The 24,099-nt window shown below is 42.1% G+C and overlaps 1 protein-coding gene across 9 annotated transcripts in view; it reads right to left on the bottom strand.

Annotated features, from left to right (window-relative positions):
- Positions 1–1,204: 1,204 nt before the first annotated feature.
- LOC121329013 (plasma membrane calcium-transporting ATPase 3-like) overlaps positions 1,205–24,099 on the bottom strand; it is a 60,839-nt gene continuing 37,944 nt past the window's right edge. For 3 of the 9 annotated variants that reach the window (XM_041274192.1, XM_041274195.1, XM_041274196.1), the window contains 11 exons: positions 22,064–22,298; positions 21,691–21,870; positions 21,474–21,561; positions 19,798–19,904; positions 17,698–17,889; positions 17,222–17,435; positions 16,699–16,910; positions 15,892–15,999; positions 13,238–13,420; positions 6,034–6,193; positions 2,372–2,415 (listed from right to left, as the gene is read on the bottom strand). In XM_041274192.1, coding sequence (XP_041130126.1) covers positions 2,387–2,415; positions 6,034–6,193; positions 13,238–13,420; positions 15,892–15,999; positions 16,699–16,910; positions 17,222–17,435; positions 17,698–17,889; positions 19,798–19,904; positions 21,474–21,561; positions 21,691–21,870; positions 22,064–22,298 — 1,708 coding nt within the window. In that variant the 3' untranslated portion in view covers positions 2,372–2,386. Of the gene's footprint in view, positions 1,586–2,371; positions 2,416–6,033; positions 6,194–13,237; positions 13,421–15,891; positions 16,000–16,698; positions 16,911–17,221; positions 17,436–17,697; positions 17,890–19,797; positions 19,905–21,473; positions 21,562–21,690; positions 21,871–22,063; positions 22,299–24,099 lie in introns of those variants that run through there. The other 6 variants (XM_041274190.1, XM_041274191.1, XM_041274194.1 and 3 more) reach the window with 3 other exon arrangements.

Below are 24,099 nucleotides of genomic sequence, written 5' to 3'. Positions count from 1 at the left end.
GTCAGTGCTTGTCCACTTCCTAGCAGCTGATTTGATCTCAAAACTGTCAAGATCTTAGTCACATGTGTTTCAGTGCTAAAGCTTAAATGTTAAAAAGTAAAACTGAAACTAACCCTGGAACAGAAGCAGAGAGCCCTGGCTTGACAATACGAATACTGACATGTGAGCAGCATCGCTCACAGTTTAACAAATGGTCCGCCTCCCCAACAAAAAATAACAATGAGGGCTCTATTTGAATCTGGCACTTGAATTGTTTTTGTGGCTCGGTTATTAATGTTTTTTTTTTTTAAGTTTAAACAATTTAAAACAGAACCAATCAGAATGAGATTTTTTTTAAAGTTTTTTTTTTTTTGTGACGTACGCCGTTGAAATAATAACAACATAAATAAACATTAGCAAGAAAACGCTACAACAATAGAGTGAATTACACTGCCCCCTTCATGCTGTTTAGATATCTCCATGTCAAACAAGAATAGAGTGAGAGAGACAGAGACGGGTGTTCGTACATATCAAAGTTTTCAACATGTTTCTGTGGACTGGAAATACTTTGGCAATACTTGGCTATCTTACGAAATATGGAGTGGGAGCGCGATAAAGGTATTTCGGGAACATTTTAAAATGATCTCCTCGGACCCTGCTCTACAGTGCATTACAGCTAGTGCTTCCACTTGACTTCAGTATTTGTGGCCATTAAAAAAAAAAAAAATCTTTATAATATATATTTAAGCATAATTAACTTTGTCTATCAAATTCAGATGTCTTTATTATTGGCTTGACCAGTCATACTAGGACTGACAGAGATAGAAAGAGATGGAGAGAATTGAGAGTGAGCTGACCAATGACCGATTACATGAGACACATTGAGCATCACTATACCACTCTCCCTCAACTCAAGCCAGCTGTCCCCGTTAGTCCATTAGTCTGACAATAAGAAACAGTACATGAGTCTGTTTGTTTGTTGAGTCTCTGTTTGTTTGGTCAGTCTCTTAGCTTGGTGTCTCTTTCTTTGGTGGATGTTGTAGAAATGTCAGTCTTTTCCTTTGCTTGATATTATAGAGACAGTATCTGTTTTCTGGGTGATGTTGAGACACAGTGAGAGTGCCTCAGTGATGCAGAGACAGGAAGAGGGAGACTGCCTGGGTGAAGTCAGTAGCCACAAGAGAGAGTCAGAGACTGCCTGGGTGATGCGTGATAAACTGGGGGGGGGGGGGGGGGGGGGGGGGGTGAGAGAGAGTCTGTTGTGTTCTGGATGTTATAGTGAAGTCTCCACACTGTGCAGGGGGCTAGCGGGGCTAGAAGCCCCCGTGTTTATGGTGGGGGTGAGATAGACACCGCTTTCGATGGCGTTGTTGTTCATGTTTGGGGAGGAGGGTGTGAGGGATGGCAGGGGGGGGCGGTACTGGTGCTTGACTGATAGCTCAGACTCCTCCTCCAGGTCCGTGTCGTCGATCAGGGGGATGTTGTGGATGAAATCGTTCAGAAGGAACTCCTGAGGCAGCGACATGAAGTTGTGGATGGAGTTCCGTGTGTCTGGTTTCTTCTCAACTTCGTACGTTGAGCTACGGAATGCTCTCACCACCCGGATCTGGGAGGGGAGGGGGAAGGAGGGAGAAGGATAGGGGAAGGAGTGATGAGGGGAGAGCAGTGGGATGGAGAGAGTGGGGGAGGGTTGGAAAAAGGGAGGTAAGAGGTAGGGTTAGGGTTTAAAAAGGGAGGAGAGCGACAAAGGGGATGGGAGAGGAGGGGAGGGGGAGAGAGAGAGAGAGAGAGAGAGTGAGATTTTAGCACGTTGATGAGTTTTCTGTGTTCCCAGCCAAAACGTACCAACAGGACTCAGGAGAGCTGCAATAACAAAGCAAAGAGAACTGAAGTGACGCACCAGCGGGGTTTAAGAACTTGAGTCATATAAGAGGACAGGCATGAGCCCCACAATGCTCAAGTTTACTTTATTAGTCTTTGTGGTTTCTTCCAGAATCAATCAGTTCAGTTTCAGTTTAAAGAAAAAAAAAACTGACAGTATAGTCACAAAGTGACGGGATTCACAATGCATACTCACAGAGTGACGTGTTTGCATCCCTGTCTGTCATTTGATATCATGCACTTTTTCTTATTAAGAGCTTCATTAAGACAATAGACTTTGTATCTCAAAACATCAAGCAAACAGAATCTAATTTGCAGTCAAATCTAAATAAACCAAGGTATTGCAGCTTTATCCTTGATGCCTTTTAAAGAAAAAAATAATAATATGAGTAAAACAAAAATAACATTATGACTGATAGCTGTTCACAAGACATACAGACAGACAACGCAATGCAATGATTAACACAAAAACCACAAACGATAGGTATGTATATTGAAAGAGAGGGTATATATATATATACATACATCAAAGAAAGTAATCATGTGAGTTGGAATCTGCAACGAAAAAGTACTGATGAGCAAAAACACAGAGCATAACAAAGTGACTGAAAGCAGAGAGGGAGGGAGGAGAGAGAAAAAGAAAAAAGAGAACTCTATCGTCGTTCCAGGCGTTGCATCGGCATGCCAAAATAATGAAAAATTACATTCATAGAAAAATAATTATTGTGAAATAGAAGCTTCAAAGCACACAGGTCTATATAATGGGACATTTCCCTACTAGTGTTGACCAAAAAATGAAATAATTGTTCTTCTAATGGAACTACCAGAGAGGGTATATTTGCAGAACTTGTACTGAATCCAGCAGGCCCACTCATGCAATTTCATTTTCAGGTATATCCATTTAGTTTTCAGTGAGTGCCATGTTTAATTTCTGTCTCATAATGCTGAACAGTGAGATTATTTAAAGATGGCACTTACATAACAGTTGTTTAGTTTAACCTAAAAGAAAATCACACTTGAAAAATAAAATGGTTTTAATAATTCCACATGCGTTTGAAAGAGATGGAGAAAGCGTGAGAGAAGAGTTTTTTGCTAACTTCTCATTTTGCCATGTGTACATGCTGTAAAGAAAAAGCATTCCTTCACGCTGCTGTTTCACAAGCAACAAAAGAAAAAAGAAAAACAGAAGGAATAACCAAGCGTTTCTTCCACTTATTTGTTTTTCCACTCAGCTCTCCAAAGAAAGCGTTGTGCATTTTCAAAGTTTTGTACTGATCCAACTACTGTAAAAATTTTTACATTAACAACATTTTGTAAGCTCATATAACGCGGTAAAGAAAGGTGATGTGACGGGGGGGGGGGGGGGGGGGGGGGGGGGGGGGGGGTCAGTGACGTCAGTCTACACGGTCAGATTGCTTCAGCCTCCTTCCATGCCTTTTTTAACAGCTTGATGGAAAAACTCAGTATTTTTTTTTTTTATATAAATGACACAGAAATAAGCAAGCGAGAGAGAAAGAGGGAGACAGGGGGTAACTGAAGAGAAAGATGAGATGATGGGAAGAAGAAAGCATGTTAGGACACGTGGGGATCCAGGGAGAGGGGTCTTGGGCTATGAGGCTGTGAGGAGGTCTGGAACATCACATTAGTTTGAAATACGTGGTATTGAAGCATCACTGATATCCATTATTACCAAACAGCTTCAAATAGCATGCTCTACATTGACTTGCATTGAGATGGGTTCCTATTGCAATTCCTTGTCATTTGAAGCTTTCAGTTTTTCCCAGTGCCAATTCCTGACCAAGCCATCCTGATAGCAGACAGGTGTGTTAATCAATGCAAACTCAACAGAGCAGACAGGTGTGTTAATCAATGCAAGCACAAAAGAGCAAGGAGAGATGAGAATGGAAGAAAACTGCTAGCAGCACCCGAATCATGTAGAAAATATTATATACATATATAGAAAATATATTGTAATATAATTAGAATAAAATCAAATGCAATAATAATAATAATAATAAATTAATGATATAATAATAATAATATTACTTTTTATGAATTTCATCTTGATTGTATTTAGTAAAAAAAATAATGATTATTATAATTATAAAAAATAAGGATTCCATTTTACGAAGTAAAATATACAAAATGAAAAATAAAAACAGCCACAGACAGACGTCAAGTTTAAAATCAGCAGACTTGGGTTCCTTTCGTGTGTGGTTATTAAAGAGTGCTCCCCTCGTTTTCCCTCGCACCGCCTCCCTTACAGTAACACTCCTCATAAAAACGAAGTGAACACTCTCATTGCTACACAGTATGAAATTGTTTATCTGCGTGACTCAGTTTCTTTGCACAGTAAAAACACCAAGCAACACTTCAGACACTAAGAGGACATCCTAGAACAGAGAGAGTGAAGAAAGAATGAGAGAAAACAATACAACTGAAAGAGAAATAAAAGAAAGACTATGAACTGCTGTGACAGAAGGAAACCCAGGTGGTTAACTCCCTCTCACTGCCCCCTCCTGGTTATTCTGTGCAGGTGGGTCCTGGAGGGAGAAAGGCAACGGTGAACACAAATCAGTACAGCAGGACATGGAGACCTCTCTGACTCCCCACACAGGGCTTTATACTCGAAGGTTTACACTGCCAGGGAGAGCACACCATTCCCTCAACACTTTCTTTGTTTTGCTTTTTGTTTTTAACTAAAACATGACCAACAGAACGAAAGAAATCAACTGGACAGCCATGTCCTCCGTTGCTTGCCTGCCTGCCTGCCTGACCGTCGCCTCTCATTCTGTCTCTGTCCATTAGCAGCAAATTAAATCTTAATCTGCATTCTGTTGAATTTAGAACTCCAACATCAATTCATAATATTTATATTCTAAACTCAATATTTATATTCAAATCTCATTAATGTGATATTAACCATTCACAATGTTTCAACTTTTTAATATGAATGTATAATATTTCCCATCCTCAACTGTGAAGTTGATTCATATAAACCAACCTCAACACTCTAAATTAAATCATATTTATCATCTTGAATTCCTCAGCTCTGCTATATCAATTATTATGCGTTAACCATACTATCATTCCATATTCAAAAATGTTTATTATTATTATTATTATTATTATTATTATTATTATTATTATTATTATTATTATTATTAATATTATAATAATTATTAACAACAACAATAATAATAATAATAATAATAATAATAATAATAATAATAATAATAATAATAATAATAATGTTACGACAAAAATGAATAACAATAGGACAACACTATTATTACTACTACTAATAAATATTGACTCCTAGCTACCCATGAAACATCTATAATATAATTTCCTTCCAATGCTGATTTCAAATCAATACTCCTCAATACAATGTAAACAGAACTCTGTTCTAACAGGATCTGTTACAAGTGGAATGCACCTGTACACTATATACAGTATTCTACATACTCTATGCTGACATTATATATTGCACCCATATGTATATGTTATATATTGTATCCTATATAATGTACCCTGTATACTGTATCTTATATGGTCTTTACCAGTGGTTCTCAACTCCTGTCCTGGTGACCCCCTGTGGCTGCTGGTTTTCATTCCAACCGAGCTCTCAGTTACTTAACTAGCCCCTTAATTGAACTGATAATTTGCTTAAGTAGATCTTTTTAATGTTTTCAGCTCTTAACAGTTGCATATTTCAAGTTAGCTATAACATTTTACAAGTAACTTGAACTCTGTAACTGTTTAAGAGCTGAATCCAGCACGATGAAGAGCAGAGTGAGCTGAGAGGAGCGGAGCAGAGCGAGAGTAGACAGACTGGCCTTCCTCATTGAACACAACAGGGTGCAGAGCAGGGCGGGAGATCAGAGAGGACACGACTGCTCAGGAACCAAACATCAGAGAGGACACGACTGCTCAGGAACCAAACACTGAAAACTACACACCACCTGAACACACTGGAAAAAAAAAAAAAAGAAAGAAACCAAACCAACGAGAAGAGAGAGAAAAGAAGGAAGAAAAACATGAGGTAAGAAAGAGAGGGAGAGGAAAAAACTAAAGATGGAAAAGGAACAGAAAAAAGAAATATAGAAAGAAAGCCAGAGGTGTACGAGCGCTGCCGGGTGTTGCAGTAAGAAGCAAAGCGAATTAACTCACTCCCAGCGACCGGCGTGCCCGTGGCATTGCCCACAGACACAACTACGTGAGTGGGGGTAGAAATATTGGTTACTTCATGGAGCTGACTGAGGACGGAGGAGCGGCGCCTCACAGCACCCTGGAAAGAACCGCTCCGCTTGAACGTGCTCACTACCTCCATCTGCAGGGGGAAGAGAGAACAGCACACACCCAGGGGTTAGAGAGGCAGCACAGCCACAGGGAGGGAGGGGAGAGAGAACAGCACACACTCAGGGGCTCCCCTCCCCCCCCCCCCATTTGTTGGTCCACTCCTCAGAGGAGTTGGGAGGGGAGGGGGGAGAGGAGGAAACACACAAGAAAGGGAAGGGGAGAGGGGGAGACCAAGCAGAGACAAACCTTGATAATTAAAAACAACTATCCACACAGGCTTCTTCTTCATTGACACCGACACTGCAGCTTCTGAAAAGACTCCTAAATAAAGCAACACCGACAGGTTTCCTCGCCTCACTTCAGAGACCTGGAGTCTTTTCAGAAGCAGTCTTACTGCAATAGTTAGAAAGACTGATAAGTAATGACAGTGGCACAGGCAACATTACCACTGCCCCCCTTACAGGTGTGCTAACCAAGGGCGTTCCGATCTGCACCTGCCCCTCGTTATCAGGGCCCCCGTTCTGCTGCTTGCTGGTGCTTATGGTTCAGTGTGTGGTGTGCAGGTCCAGATGGAGGTGCTGCACAGGGAGCCTTGGCCGAAAAACACATCACACTGGCGATCCCTGAGGAAGAACGATGTGCCATCCAGAGACCGCATGGTTCAGTTTCTGATTTTAACTTTTATACATTGCAAAAAAAAGGACATACTTGATGGCTTTTATCATAAACTAATCTACAGTTAGGGGGGGGCTAAAGAAATCCTTGTTTTTTTAAATTTTATAAACTGCGTGTGTCATGTTCAAGTTTTCATAAAAGGTGTATTTTGGAATTTTCCCAGTATTCAATAATGCAAAAAAACCCAACATTTCTTTAGTTTTACTGCAATGAGAATTAAATATCACCACCAGGAAAGTGAAACCATTTCCATGGATATGTTCCTGCTGCTAAGCTGAGCTTGGCTGGTGCTTACTGTACAGCCTCACACAGCTTTCACAACTTCTTTAAGCCTCTCCATACAACTGCAGCAGCACACTGTGTGCTGGACTCTGAACACAACTGCAGCAGCACACTGTGTGCTGGGCTCTGAACACAACTGCAGCAGCACACTGTGTGCTGGGCTCTGAACACAACTGCAGCAGCACACTGTGTGCTGGGCTCTGAACACAACTGCAGCAGCACACTGTGTGATTGCAGTGCTATACAGAGTGTGTTGGGCTCTGAACTTAATCTAGAACAGGCTGTCTGGGATGGATCCTGCACTTGAGTGTGTACTGGGGTCTCTGACACTGCACAGTAAATATCAGACCTGATATGTGGTAAGAAAGTTCCTGAACGAGAGGAGGCCTTTCAGCCCCTCAGTGCTCATCCGGTTCCTAGTAGCTAATTGATCTCAGAACTTTGTAAAGTCGAGTCTTAGATCGCAGTGATACAGCATCAGCAACATGACTAGGTAACCCATTCCATCCCCTCACCACTCTCTTTGTGAAGAAGTGTCTCCTACTGTCTGTCCCAAGTCACTCAATTTCCAGCTGTGTCCTTTGGTGCTGATTTTTGTGCTGCCCTTGAACTATCATACATCTCCATTCACATGTATATCACAAAAGCACTGATATGTTCTGTCAGTCTGTTGTCTGGTGTGTGGTAGAAGTTATTATCACACTGATCCATGCATATATATATATATATATATATATATATATATATATATATATATATATATATATATATATATATATATATATATATATAAACACTGAGTGTACAAAACATTAGGAACACCTGCTCTTTCCATGAAATAGACTGACGAGGTGAATCCAGGTGAAAACTATGATCCCTTATTGCTGTAACCTGTTAAATCCACTTCAATCAGTGTAGATGAAGGGGAGACATTTGAGACATGGATTGTGTATATGTGCCATTCAGAGGGTAAATGGGCAAGACAAAATATTTGTGCCTTTGAACGGGGTATGGTAACAGGTGCCAGGTCCGTCGGTTTGAGCGTGTCAAGAACTGCAACACTGCTGGGTTTTTCACGCTCAACAGTTTCCCGTGTATCAAGGATGGTCCACCACCCAAAGGACATCCAGCCATTGGCAGGCCAGTGGTCGAAAATGGCTCATTGATGAGAGAGGCCAAAGGAGGCTCACACGAATTGTGCAGAGCAACAGACGGGCTACGGTTAGTCAACTGACAGTCCAGTACAACATTGGTGCCGAAAGACCCATAAAAGAATGCAAAACTCGTCGTACCTTGACACGAATGGGGTATGGAAGCAGACGACCTAACAGAGTTCCACTTCTTTCAGTAAAACATGAGAAACTGTGGTTGCAGGGGGCTAAGGAATGGAAACACTGGAAACTGGAGGATTGGAAAAACATTGCCTGCTCTGATGAATCCCGGCTCCTGCTGTTTCATGCTGATGGGAGGACTAGGGTATGGAGAAAACCACATGAGTGCATGCATCCATCATGCCACGTGTCAACACTGCAGGCTGGTTGTGGTGGTGTGATGGTGTGGGGTGTGTTTTCATGGCACACATTGGGCCCCTTGATAAAAGTGGAGCAACGTCTGAATGCCACAGGATATCTGAACATCATTGCCAATCAGGTGCATCCCTTAATGGCAGCAGTGTATCCATCTGCTAATGGATTTTTTCAGCAGGATAATGCCCCATGCCACAAGGCTAGGATTGTCAAGGAATGGATCCACGAACATGACAGTGAATTCAGCTTACTGCAGTGGTCTGCCCAGTCACCAGATCTCAATCCAATTGAGCATCTGTGGGATGAGATGGAGTAGAGATCCACTACCAGCCAACTTGACACAACTGTGGGAAGCATTTGAGTCAACATGGGTCAGCATCCCTGTGGAATGCTTTCGACACCTTGTAGAGTCCATGTCCTGATGAATTGAGGCCGTTCTGAGGAAAAAAGGGGCTGCAACTCAATATTCCAGGATTACAAAACTTAATGTGTGTGTGTGTGTGTGTGTGTGTGTGTGTGTGTGTGTGTGTGTGTGTGTGTGTGTGTATATATATATATGTGTTTTTTTTGGTTCACATTTATGACCTAGTAATTAAAGGGTGAGCCGATACTTTTCAGAATAATTATCTTTAAGGAATGTGAAGGGTTTAGATACTAATTAAATGGAATAAACATGTTGATTACCTAACACATAACAGTCCTTCGGTTTCTCTTGTAAATCATTGCATTTATTCAAGAATAATCTGACAGTGTTATTTAATTAGAACCTGTTGTGATCAAACTGACTACAACTCATTTCGATTTTATAAGCGATTATGTTTTTATCCTTTAGATATTAAATCTTTACTTTTTAGTTTACTTAGAATTGCAAGTGCCTGGAGTCCTGGCACGCAATAGCAATACATATCCCAGAACTAGGGTGAACGAAAGGTCACGTTTACGTGACAAATCAGTTGCAGTTGCAAGTTTTGCAACATGTTTACATTGTCAGCTTACAGCCTCAGCAGTACGGCAGGATAAGAGGAATATTCCCTTCAATCAGCTTTTTGCCACTGATTTACTCAATTATAAATACCTGCCGACAAATAAGGCAAATGCCAGTATCAATACACTCCTTCTAGTAATACTAAAACAATTACTAAGCACTTCCATTTAATTAAACAGACATTCTAAATATATTACTTAGTAATTACAATGAAAATGGCATCTTGTAACTAAACACACATTGACGTACCAAATTCTTGCAGACAACAGATGGCGCTATTGTGGCTCACACATGGACTGGCCTTGTGTTTAAACTATAGGAAGGTTTGAGCCAATATGGCCATCACAGGGAACCACTTTCCACAGAGTCTCTGGGAAATGTTTCATACGAACAGCTCAGAATATCCTCTTTAAGATTTAAGTTTTTGTTTTGTTTGTTTGTTTTTTTTTGCTCAGGGGAAACTTTAGTCCTTTTTTTCCCCTTACTGTTTAAGAAAAAGAAAAACATTAATGACAGACAACAGGATTTGGCGAAAGGATGAGAAGTGTCCTGCTGGTGATAACGTGAGGAGAGAGGACCTGTTAATCAATTAAATCAAACCCCAAAAAAACCAAGTCAGACACAAAGCAGAGTGACCTGCACAGTCCCACCACTGTCTGAACAGACACATTGCTTTAGAAATAGTACAATTGTTTTAATAAAGTGAGAACCGCTGTTAAGACATCCAATTCCCTATCTCTTACTGAAATAGCAACATGATCACTGCCCCCATTAAATGAATGCCAAGCAGTGCTGAAATCAACGTTCTTCCCTCTTATTAGCAATAGCAACATTATCACAACGTCCCCCTTTTTTTCATTTGGTTCTTATTTTGTATTTTATGTTTCAGTTTGGAATATTTCAAAATGCTATAGATGAGGTGCTGCTGCTGCCTGAGCTAATGCTTCTTCCAGTTCAGATTCACTCTGTCATTATCTGTTTCAGTCACAGCATCCCTAGTGGATGCAAGAAACACTATGTCGATCTATGCGTTTTTCTTATTGATGCATATCTTACTTCCACCAGGGGGCAGTGTTCTTGCTGGAGGACACATAGCTGATGGGAAGTTAGACAAGATTCTGAGAGCTCTATTGAGGCCACAGGGGTACTTAAACTTCAGAGTTTCAGCAGGATGGAGAATGAGAGAAGGTTTTGAGGATGGTGGCACTGCTTAGTATAAGAGCCCAGCTCACAAGCCAGTTTGAGTTCTAGATCCTTCTCTGCTGTGGGGAACCAAAAAGAGAGACCAGATATCTGCCCAAAGTAATAAGCAAAAAGATTGATCTTGTCTGCCATAGACATAAATTATATAGGCTAGATCAGCCAAAGCATTTGATTCGACACAAGAGCCATATACTGATCCAAGCATCCTGTTGTAATTAAGGCAACACTAGAGCTGTGCACTAAATGGCGCTGGTGCTTACAAATATAAAGACGCTTTGGGCCTCATTTACTAAAGGTTCTTAAAAGTAGCCATAAGACGCGTGTGAACACAATCCTGTAACACACATCTTAAAACTATAAATAAACTGGTATTTACTAATGTGAATGCCGATTATTAAGACGCGTAAATCATTACTGTATTAAGACGTGTCTTATCACAGAAGATAAAGTGCGTCTTAACGAAATGACGACATAGGGGCCACTGACTATAAAGAAATGAGCAGAGATTGAGATACGCAGTTGTCAGTTCTTGACTTTTACTAAAAAATACTCTATAATGGCGTTTGAAAGGCAGGATCGCAAAAATAAATAAATTACAAAGTTATAAACAATCTTGCCTGTACACCGTCATGGCTGTACAGTATATATAAAAAGCATTTTGCTTCTACATTATAGTAAGTAGCCTATTCTTTTTTTCATCCATCACTGAGTAGATCAGTCTTCAGCCCTTAGGCTGCATTAATGAAACTGTGAATACAACAAAGTATGGAGTTGGCATTTAGACCAGGTGGCATATTTCAGTGATCAACGCATTTCTGTACATTGAAATGCCATTCATGTGTTTTACAATGTGGATCTCACAGACACCAATTGCAAGAAATGCACAGGTAGTAATAACTAGGAGTAACTATACTATACATAGCCTGCTGTGTAATCTACTGTAGCTAGAGAAAGAATTATCTTGTACAGAAAAATGCAAATCAGTTACTTTGTGAAGGTACAGAATTATTTGCACAGAAGTAAAAGCAGGTATGCAGAAGGTATCGACCCCAGTGCCAGCCGACACATGCAATGGTATAGCTGTGCCCAAATCGTGTGGAGAAAAAAAGGGCACTGTATGCAGGTAAGTGATTTAGGAGAACACTTCCTTCTTTAATATTGTGCCGTTGTGATTGTAAACCCAGTTTCCTTTATATTACCATGTTTGAATTATGTCTGTATGAACGCAGTTATGTCATTTTGCATAGTAAGTTATTACCTTTTTTTTTTTTTTTTAATGTCCTGTAACTTATTTTGTTTGTGCAGTTTTATTTACGCATTTCTGTTCAAAAGTTTTTTTCTTTCTTTATTTTATGCAGTCGGCTGGTATATGTGCATTCAGCAGATGCTAATGTTCCCGTATTATCGTGTTATTTTTAAGGCATGCATGCTAACTCAAGTCTTATACTTTAAGTCGCACTTTATTGTGGTTGATAAATACGGGATTATCTAGAACGTGCCTTGTCCTTGGATAACACTCATGATACTGCATAAGAACCTTTAGTAAATTAGACCCTTTGTCTGGTCCAGCCTGCGTAAAATACTGCGGCAGCAACTAGAACTGCAGAGCAACTCTTGAGCAGTACAACGTAATTGAAAGATATTTTTAATATTTTTGACAGAATTTTGGTTTTGTACCCTATAGCAGAGAATGGCTTTTATTTTAACAGACACCTTCCTTTCCTCCTATCTCTGTAACACTGATAGAAACACCTTGTGGCTCGTCTGTATTTAACTGCTTATCTATAATAATTCCATAAGTCTGCCCTGTTTTCACTTCCATTTGCTACACAGGATCTCAATGTTCAGTTTTGAATACAAGTGAGGCTTAGAGAATTATTTTATGAGCAACAATCCTGTTAAAGAGATCTTAAACACAGGCTTGTGTGTGTGTTAGTCAGACGTATTAAACAGTCTTGATTCTAAGAGGGTCTGTCTCTCAGTGTTTGTCTTTGTGTTTCTCTTACTGAGTGTGTCTCTCCAGTGAGTGTCTCTCTCAGTGCATGTGTCTCAGTGTCTGGCTCTGCATGTCTGTCTCAGTCTGTGTGTCTCTCTCAGTGTGTGTACGTGTCTCTCGTGCCTCAGTGTGTGTCTCTGCATGTCTCTCAGTGTGTGTCTCTCTCAGCGTGTTCGCTGTCTCTCAATGTGTGTTTCTGTCTGTGTGTGTCTCTGTGTATCTCTCAGGGTGTGTTTCTCTCTCAGTGTGTGTATGTGTCTCTGGTGTCTCAGTGTGTGTGTCTCCCTCTCAGCGTGTTCGCTGTCTCTCAGCGTGTGTTTCTGTCTCTGTGAGTCTCTTTCTGTGTATCTGCGTGTCTCTGTGTGCATCTCATTCAGTGTTTGTGTCTCTGTGTGTGTTTCTCAGTACCTGTGTCTGGATGCGGTTCAGTCCTCTGAACCACAGGATCTGTCCTCTCCTCAGCTCCCTCTCTGCGTGGTCAATCTCATCCTCGTCGTCGGCCAGCTCATCATCTGTGATCTCATCCTGGCCTGGCCCATGCCCTGCCTCTTTCAAGCACTTCAGGTGACTGGTGGGGATGGAGGTGATGAGCTGCAGAGACAAAGCAGAGTGCACACTCACACTCTCCAAGCCACTGCCTTTAAGAGCTTTTCAGCAATTCTGTATTAATGAAATGGAATAAAACTGGTTAATTACTCAACACAAACTTTCCATCACTTTCCAATTTCAATCATCAGCAACATGGCAGTGTGATTTAATATAGAACCAGTTGTGATCCAACCAACTAAAACCTCTTGTATGTTATCTGTGATTATTCGCCTTACTTTATCATTTTGATAGCAAATCATTTGGATTTTACTTTGCTTAGAAATGCATCATTTCTGCAATGAGTTGTGGTTTTGTAGTCCTGGGCAAGGTGTAACTCTGATTGAACTTGACTAACAAAATACATCTCCCATTATGCTCAGCGGTAGCTCTTAAGTTTTAAGCAAAGGTCAAGTGTAGGTGATGAATCAGTTTGTTAGTGTCGCGAATGAATAAGTGGTGTATCGGGTGTCTTTTATTAAAACAAATAATTTCAAAGCATTTCACAGAGTACACAACACATGTCAGTACATACAGTACACAGCAACAGTGGCTGGGAGACAGGAAGATAATTGAAATGAGGTCAACTAGAGAAAAATACATATGAAAAGAATGGCTGGCAATTCCGTTATGTAGACAGCTGTACAGGAACACATACATGAAGTTACATGGAATGGCTTTTTAATTTTTTTTTTTTTATATAGTATGTTTCAGAAAAGGGTTTAATTACAAAATGGAATGCCTGCATTGCTGTTCATGTTTCTTAAGTATCTTGTGATTTTAACTTGTATGAAAGTTTTTACTATTATAAGAGTTTTAATTAACTATATAAAAAAGGGAAACCTTAATACTATTATATAAGTATTTTTGTGTGTGTGTGTGTGTGTGTGTGTGTATATATATAATATATATATATATATATATATATATATATATATATATATATATATATATATAGACACACACACACACACACACATACACACACACACACACAGTGGCTCTCAAAAGTATCCACCCCCCTTGGACTTTTCCACATTTTATTGTGTTACAACATGGAATCAAAATAGATTTTATTAGGAGTTTTTGCCACTGATCAGCACAAAAGAAGTCCATAATGTCAAAGTGAAAAATAAAATGTACAGATTGTTCTAAATTAATTACAAACATAAAACAGAAAATAATTGATTGCATAAGTATTCACCCCCTTTGCTATGACACACCTAAATAAGCTCTGGTGCAACCAGTTGTCTTTAGAAGTCACATAATTAGTCGAATGGAGTCCACCTGTGTGCAATTAAGGTGTTTCACATGATTTCAGGTTAAACACACCTGTCTCTGGGAGGTCCCACAGTTGGTTAGTACTTTTCCTAACAAAAACTACATCATGAAGAGGAAGGAACATTCAAAGCGAATCCGGAATAATTTTTCAAAAGCACCAATCAGGGGTTGGATATAAAAACATTTCCAAGGCATTGAATATCCCCCAGAGCACAGTAAAGTAATTTATTAAGAAATGGAGAGAATATGGCACAACTGTGAATCTGTCTAGCACAGGCTGTCCTCAAAAACCAGTTAAAAACGAGTATCCAGGCAAGAAGGGCACTAGTCAGGGAGGCCACCAAGAGGGCTATGGCAACTCTAAAGGAGTCTTCCACAGCTGAGCTGGGAGACACTGTGCATACAGCAACAATAGCCTGGGTACTTCACAAAACTGGCTTTTATGGGAAAGTGGCAAAAAATAAAAGCCGTTTTTGAAAAAATCTCAGCTAGAGTTTGCCAGAAGGCATGTGGGAGACTCTGAGACCAAGTGGAAGAAGATTCTATGGTCTGATGAGACCAAAATAGAGCTTTTTGGCCTCAACGCTAAGCAATATGTTTGGCACAAGCCTAACACCGCACATCATCCTGAGAACACCATCCTTACCGTGAAGCATGGTGGTGGCAGCATCATGCTATGGAGATGCTTCTCTGCGTCAGGGCCTGGAAAGCTTGTGAAGACAGAGGGCAAAATGGATGCAGCAAAGTACAAAGAAATCCTGGAGGAAAACCTGCTGAAGTCTTTAAGAGACCTGGGACTTGGGATTAGATTCGTCTTCCAGCAGGACAATGACCCCAAACATACAGCCAAAGCCAGATTGGAGTGGCTTAAAAACAGAAAGGTCAATGTCCTGGAGTGGCCCAGTCAAAGTCCGGACCTCAATCCAATTGAGAATATGTGGAAAGAGTTGAAAATTGCTGTTTTTTTGCAAAGAAGAATTGGCAAAAATTGCAGTGTCCAGATGTGCAAAGCTGGTAGAGACTTATCCAAACAGACTCATGGCTGTAATTGCTGCCAAAAGTGCCTCTACCAAATATTGACTCAAGGGGGTGAATACTTATGCAATCAATTATTTTCTGTTTTGGTTTTGTAATTAATTTAGAACAATTTGTAACAACATTTAGAACAACACCCACCCCCCCACCTCGGTACTAACCTGCCCCCACAGCAGCTCCCCAATTCCGACAAACAGGCACCAGAGCCACTGCTCCACATTGAGGGGTGCACAGCTGAAGGGCTTCCCCCCCCACTGCACAATCACGACCTGAGGAGAGAGGAGACAATTATGCTGTGGTCCACAATTCACACCTGCAGCTGTAGTCTTTGTGCCAGTAAATGCTTCACCAGCTTTCTATGAGTTCAGGGCAAGCAGTGACACCCCGATGTCAGTGACACCCCCCCATATCAGTGACAAACCGCAATATCAGTGACACACCCCAATATCAGTGGCACACCTGATATGAGTGGCCACTCAGCAATGCCTTTTCTGGAACCTATAGACATTGGGTTCCATCATATCCTGTAATGTCAGTGACTGTCTCTCTCTGTCACTCTTAGTGTGTGTGTCTCTCTCAGTGCATCTCCCTCAGTGTCCTCAGTGTGTATGTGTATCAATGTGTGTGTCTCAGTGTGAATGTCTCTCTCTCTCTCTCTCTCTGTGTCACTCTCTCTTCTCAGTGTGTCTCTCTCTGTGCCTCTCTCTGTGTGTCTCTCTCTCAGTGTGTCTCTCTCTGTGCCTCTCTCAGTGTGTGTCTGTCTCTCAGTGTGTCTCTCTCTCTCTCATTGTGTCTCTTTCTCAAATTCAAATTCAAATTCAGACTGGCTTTAGTAGCATGACATGAGTGATCCAATGTTGCCAGTGTGTCACACACTGTGTCACAGAGACACACAGTGTCAGTGTGTGTCTCTCTCTCAATATGTGTGTCTATTTTAGTGAATCAAGGGTAAAGAGTGATTGGGGTACCTGCATCAAGAAGGTGCCCAGCACGATGCTGCAGAAGATGGGGTTCCTGAAGATGGAGTCGAAAACGTTCCTCTCACCGTGGATTTTGCGCGCGTTGATCTCGTTGAAGAGCTGCATCAGTACAAAGGTGTTGAAGATGATGGTGTAGTGCTCCGAGGGGGGGGAGTGCAGGGGGGCATTCCGACCACTGTCGATATTGAAGAACAGCTCACCTGGCGGGTTGAGAGGAAATTTTGATCCATAACTTCAAAACACTTCAAATATAGCCAAATACCGAGTCAAGTTCAACAGGTTCTTCATCTCCTCTTCCTCTACATTTCAGTCTATTAGTACCACCATCTCTCCTCCTCTGTCTTCCAGTCTCTCTCCCCCCCTCCCTCTCTCTATCTCTCCACCTATGTCTCTCGCTTAGCCAGGAACAGCAGTGTGACAATAATGGCTAGCTGGTATCTTCTCTCCCTCACCTCATCCTGTCCTCCTGTCTCCCCTCTCGCTCTCCTCCTATCTCCCCCATCTCTCTTACCCACAAACAGCAGTGTGAAGATGATGGTGAGCTGGTAGACAGCGTGCCCCAGGATGTTCTTCATCATGGTCCTAGAGATGAGTGGCTTGTTCCTCCCGTACGGTCTGCGCAGCAACAGGGACTCGGTGGGTGGCTCAGTGGCGAGAGCGAGGGAGGCGAACGTGTCCATGATGAGATTCACCCAGAGCATCTGCACTGCCTTTAGGGGAGAGTCCTAAGAGTGAGGGGGTGAGAGAGGTGAGAGAGATTAGAGGGGGGTGAGAGAGAGTTGGGATGAAAGAGGAGAGGGATTACAGGAGAGTGAGCGAGATATGGAAGGGAAAGAGGGAGGAGAGTGGGGAGGGAAGTGATAGAGGGAAGAGGGGAGGTGAGAGGGGGTGAGAGCAGAGATGGGGTGAGAGAGAGAGGAGAGGAGAGGGGAAGGGAGTGAGAGAGTGAGGTAAGGGGAGGGGAATGGAAGAGAGGGAGGGTTGCACCTGTGTGATGCAGGCCCCAGTGAAAGCCACAATGACGGCCACCACATTGACGGTGAGTTGGAACTGCAGGAATTTGGAGATGCTGTCGTAAACGTTGCGGCCCCACATCACTGCCTTCACAATGCTACTGAAGTTATCATCTGTCAGGATGATGTCAGAGGCCTCCTTCGCCACGTCTGTGCCAGCGATACCCTGATGGGGGAGGGAAGATTATATACAGCTCTACTGAAAATCCAGTTGTTTGTTTTCTAAAGAGAGTATGAATGAAGAGAGTACCGTGAAGGGTCTGAGAAAGGTGTTAGATTGTAGTTGAACTTAATTGCTCGCAGGGTTTATGATGTCAACAGAACCCTTTTGATGTATAGCTAGAATTCACTGCAGTCCATCTAGTATTCTATATAGAAATATATTAGGGCTGTCAATCGATTAAAATTTTTTGATTGGTTAATTTATGGGCATTAGCTGATTAATTGGTAGATTTTTAATAAAGGTAACAATATTATAGTGGCTGTCCTGCATAGTAATACTAAAAAAAAAAACAAAATAATCTTATATATATATATATATATATATATATATATATATATATATATATATATATATATATATATATATATATATATATATATATATATATATGAAATCCAATGCATATATTTTAACATACCTACAAAACATCTTAATCAATCTTGCATGAACAGGATGTGCTGCAGAACTTACAAAAGCGAGATAACATCATAATAAAACCAGCTGGCAAAGGAGCTGTAGTTGTCTGGAGTAAACACCTTTATATAAAAGACGCTTGGCAACATCTCTCCGATACCATCACTAATAATGCTAACAATATCACTTTGAAATTACAAGACACTGACTATTGATAACGCCATCCTGAAAAAACTTGTTACCAGTATCTGCACGGAACCTAATTGTAGAAAACCCCTCACTGCAGTCGTTTCTATTTACTTCCCAAACTCCACAAATAAAATGATCCATGTCGTCCCATAGTATCAGCCTGTTCCTGTCCCACTGAACTAATCTCCAGAGATCTTGATGATACCTTAAAACCCATTGTTGAATCACTGCCTACATATGTAAAGGACACATTTTCTACAAATATTGGACGATTTCAAAGAACACTACCACTGCGATAATCCTATTCTATTTACAATGGACATTAAAAGCCTCCACACTGTTATCCCCAACATTGAAGGTGTAACACCTTTAAAACCCTTCCTTGATGAATGGATAGTGAAGGAGCCGCTAACATATATCTTTGAGAATAGTTGAACTTGTGCTCACTTGGAATTGTTTTTCTTTGAATGGAAATCATCGTAAGAGGTGTCAACATGGGAAGTAAAATGGGACCATCAAGTGTCTGCCTTTTTGTAGGATCAATTGAGAAGACCTTTTTGCAGCAATACAATGGTAACACACTGAAACTCTACCTCAGATATACTGATGACATCTTTGGAAGTTCAACTGCCTCTTATGAAGATTTGAAACAGTTCATTCAGTCAGCATCAAATTCCCGAATATACATGGGACATCTCAGAAACCTGCACCAGTATATTGTTTTTGGATATTTCCATTACTGCTGAGAATTCCACTATCAACACCACTATTCACTAAAAACCTTCCGACTCTCATTCATATCTAATATATGACTCCTCACACCTAAAGACTTGCAGTGACTCAATTCCCTATTCCCAACTTTTAAGACTGTATTTGCAGTGATGATCAAAACTTTTTCATTAAAATTGAGGAAATGCGCAATTTTTTTGCAAATTGCGGTTTTCCAGAAAAGATCATCAACAGTGCTAAATCCTGTTTTTAGACAGAAAGCATGCTTTACATACCACGAAAACACACAGTGAACGGAATTCCTCTAATCCTCACTTACCATCCCACCAACAGAGATGTAACTGCCTTTGAGTGTTTATTTAAATACAGAGATTGTGGTTTTGTGGAAAACTCTGGTTCCCTTGTGTTGATATCGTGACCCTCAGTGGACAACATGGCCCTCAAGCTTCAGGCAATATAACCTCTGTCAGGAACTATACAGCAGTTTCCCAGATTTCAATATTAACCCTGGAAACTCACCATGGCAAAGCCCACGTCAGCCTTCTTCAGAGCCGGCCCGTCATTGGTGCCATCTCCCGTTACCGCGACAACCTGCCGTTGCTCCAGCACGGTGCTGTCAATGATACCTGAGAGATAGAGAAATACAATTACACCCTAACCCAACCACACCACAACCCAACCACACCACTACCTAACCCAACCACACCACAACCCAACCACACCACACCACACCACAACCCAACCACACCACTACCTAACCCAACCACACCACAACCCAACCACACCACTACCTAACCCAACCACACCACAACCCAACCACACCACTACCTAACCCAACCACACCACACCATAGCCCAACCACACCACTACCTAACCCAACCACACCACAACCCAACCACACCACTACCTAACCCAACCACACCACAACCCAACCACACCACTACCTAACCCAACCACACCACAACCCAACCACACCACACCACACCACAGCCCAACCCAACCAAACCAAACCCAACCACACCACAACCCAACCACACCACTACCTAACCCAACCACACCACAACCCAACCACACCACACCTAACCCAACCACACCACAACCCAACCACACCACTACCTAACCCAACCACACCACAACCCAACCACACCACACCACACCACACCACAGCCCAACCCAACCCAACCCAACCACACCACAGCCCAACCCAACCCAACCCAACCCAACCACACCACTACCTAACCCAACCACACCACAACCCAACCACACCACTACCTAACCCAACAACACCACAACCCAACCACACCACTACCTAACCCAACCACACCACAACCCAACCACACCACACCACACCACAGCCCAACCCAACCCATCCCATCCCATCCCATCCCATTCCAACCACACCACAACTTTGCTGTCAATGATGCTTGAGAGACACACAACCCCTCACACTGTTCAATATCCTACTGTGACAAGAGCGAATGAATCTGGATCAACAATCTCCCTCTCGATCTGTGAGAGCACTGCACAGCAGGATTTATGTGCCCCATACTGAATGGATTGGTTGTTCATTCCGGGGGCAGTTGGACGCCAGGAAAGAGATGGCGACACAGCACCAGGAGTCATCGCCCTAGTATGGTGAGCGAAGTTTCATTCATGAATTGGAGGAGACGTGATTGAACTAGCTGTCTGAGGGGGCGGGGCTATTGGTACTTTAGGGGGACGTGACGTTGTGATCTGTTCCTTTGTTGTGGTTGATGGGAGGAAACAAGGACTGTGTTTTGAGAGACGGTGTTAAGTGGGTGTTGGTTTTGGAACTGAGTGTGTTTTCTGTTGGCAGAGTGATCGAGCACGGAGCTGGGAGCTGCAGCCTTGGGGCCAACGATTCACTTGAACTTCACTGCACCTGCTCTGAACCAACATCACTGTTCCAGCACAGCACCTACACTAAGAGCACTGTCCTGAGACGTGTCTGTCTGTGTTGTGTCTGTGTTTTTGATTATTATTTCGGGACTGTAACCCCTCGTTTTGGCGCAGGCGATACTCATTTTTGGGTAGAGCCAGCTTTATTATTTTTGAACGGTAAAAGTGGTTGGAGTAGGATTACAAACTTGAACCATTAACTTTCTGTCTGTCCTTGTTTGGAGCACCTGCATCACCCTCTCACTTTGCACAGCAACCCACACGTTCACACCTACCTTTCACCAGGGTGTGTTTGTCAGTGGGTGAGGAGCGTGCCAAAACTCGCAGCTTTGGCCAAATCTTATCAATGCGCTCCTGTTCAATCTGAGGAGAGAATAAAACACTATTACACTCCCCTCTCTCATCCCTCTCCTCTTTATCCCCCTCTACTTTCTCTCCTCTCTCCCCTCTCCCCCTGTCTCTCTCTCCTCTCCCCTCTCTCTCCTTTCTCACCTCTCCCTTCTCGTTTCTGATTCTCCTGTTGAACTCCTTGCCATCGATACACAAGAACTCCTCCCCTGCCTGTATGATTCCACACTTTGCTGCGATAGCCCTCGCTGTGTTGATGTTGTCTCCAGTCACCATCCTCACTGTGATCCCTGCACGCTGGCATTTTCTGATCGCTTCCGGGACCTGGGAGAGAGGGGAGAAAGGAGAGACAGGAAGAGACCAGGAGAACAGCAAAGAGCAGGAGAGAGGAAAAGGGAGTAACAAGAATCAGCAAATGGAATAGTACTATGTTTTTGTATCATGTCACAGTGTAGTGTATTTTATTGCATTATATTGTATTGTATTGTATTGCATTTCTCTCTCTCTCTCTCCTTACCTCTGGCCTCACAGGGTCCTCAATCCCCACCACACAGATGCAGGTCAGCTCTCCCACAATGTCGCTCTCACTGTCCCAGTCTGGCTCCGGCGTTCCCGGGAAGTCTCTGTAAGCGATGCAGATCGTACGCAGACCCTCACAAGCCATCGGCTCAATCACCTTCTTCACCATCTCATCACGATCGCGAGGGTGGAATAAACGGGGCTCCCCGGAGGCAGTGAGGATACTGGTGCACCTGGGAGAGAGGAGAGAGATACAGACATCACACCGAGGAGTGATGTCTGTATCTTTAACCGATGTTAAATTAGATGGGGGGGGGTGTTATATTGTTTACATTCTGTTAAGAAGGAGGGAGGGAGGATTGATATTGTGTTATTAACATTATATTTTATTTCATGTAACATGTGTTGAAATGCTTTGGCAACATTGGATCACCTCTGTCATGCTAACATAGCCAGAGATAGAGAGAGAGAGAGAGAGAGAGAGAGAGAGAGAGAGAGAGAGAGACCCCAAATCATTCCAGTCTATAGCTGTCAATAGCCAGGTGCAATCTGACACAGTGAGTCACCTTGTGAAAAAGATTTTAGAGCAGAGGAGGACGACATAAGAAACTGGAGCATCAAAAACACAAAGTCCCAGAAGAGGCTGATCAACAACAAGGAATCTAACAATTGATTCATGGCACACTGGACTACACAGATCAACAAACACTGTAAATGTAAATGCTAGAAACAAAAAATGTAAATGCTAAACATTGGCAGACTATTTAGGAAAAGTCAAAAGACAAACACACAGACAAACAATTACCAAATACCAAGTCAGTGACCACAACCTGGAAGCAGGCCGACACCAACAGAGCTGGAAATCTGTGGAGAGAAGACTGCGTGGCCAGTGTGACGAGTTGAAGATGAGGAACACTTCCTTCTCTACTGCTCAAAATATACCAGTATAAGACACCAGTACATTCCAAGGAGCTCCCAAAAGATCTCTAACGTTAAGAAACTTAAGGACGAGGATAAGATGGTAATTATTCTGGCCGAGAACAGCGACACTGCACTCACAGCTACTGAATATATCAGAGAGTGTCCTGAACCAAGACAGGAACAGTAAAACCAGTGTTTAAACAGACTCCACTAGCGGCTATCTGCTCCCATCACACCAACAGAAACTCCCTTCCATCACACATGTATATACAAAGAAGTATCTTTTGATGTGTCTTTTTTATTTAAATATTTCTTGTATCTTTTTTATATAGACTTATTTCCTATAATCAACTGGTATGATGTTTTATTTGTATTTGTATTATTATGTGTTTTGTAATTACTTTGGCAATACTTCTGCTGTAGTCATGCCAATAAAGCATCTTTTAATTGAATTGACAGACAGAGAGACAGAGATAGAGAGATAGAGACAGAGGCAGAGAGACAGGGACAGAGGCAGAGATAGACAGAGCCAGAGAGACAGAAAGAGAGAGATAGGGACAGAGGCAGAGATAGAGACAGAGGCAGAGAGATAGAGACAGAGGTAAAGAGATAGAGACAGAGGTAGAGAGACAGAGACAGAGGTAGAGAAATAGAAACAGGCAGAGGTAGAGACAGAGGCAAAGAGACAGAGACAGAGGCAGAGAGACAGAGGCAGAGAGATAGAGACAAAGGCAGAGAGATAGAGACAGAGACAGAGACAGAGACAGAGACAGAGACAGACACCGATGCCCTGAATATTTAAGTTTTTCCAACCATCTGGAAGGGCTTTTGTGGCAGGATTTTAAATTTTTTCATGTTCAGAACAAAAATCCAAAACATCCAGCAAGGATGAGAACAGTTGCAAAACCCTGATTCTGACAGTATAAGGAATGTTGTGCAAATAGTGTGGGTAGCTAATTAATTAACATACCCCCATGCAAAAATCAAAAGGGTTGATGTGGTCAGATTGAGTATGTTTTGTCTAAAGTGGTTCTGCCTGTTTCAAAAAGTCCTAATGGAGACAGCAGACTATTTAAAACAGACTCAGTCTAAAAAAGGGTGTGATGTGGACTA

The sequence above is a fragment of the Polyodon spathula genome, chromosome 16 (assembly GCF_017654505.1).
Source record: "Polyodon spathula isolate WHYD16114869_AA chromosome 16, ASM1765450v1, whole genome shotgun sequence".
Lineage (NCBI taxonomy): Eukaryota > Metazoa > Chordata > Actinopteri > Acipenseriformes > Polyodontidae > Polyodon > Polyodon spathula.
The sequence above is the reverse complement of the archived record's forward strand: the minus strand, read 5'-3'. Positions and strand labels throughout refer to the sequence as shown.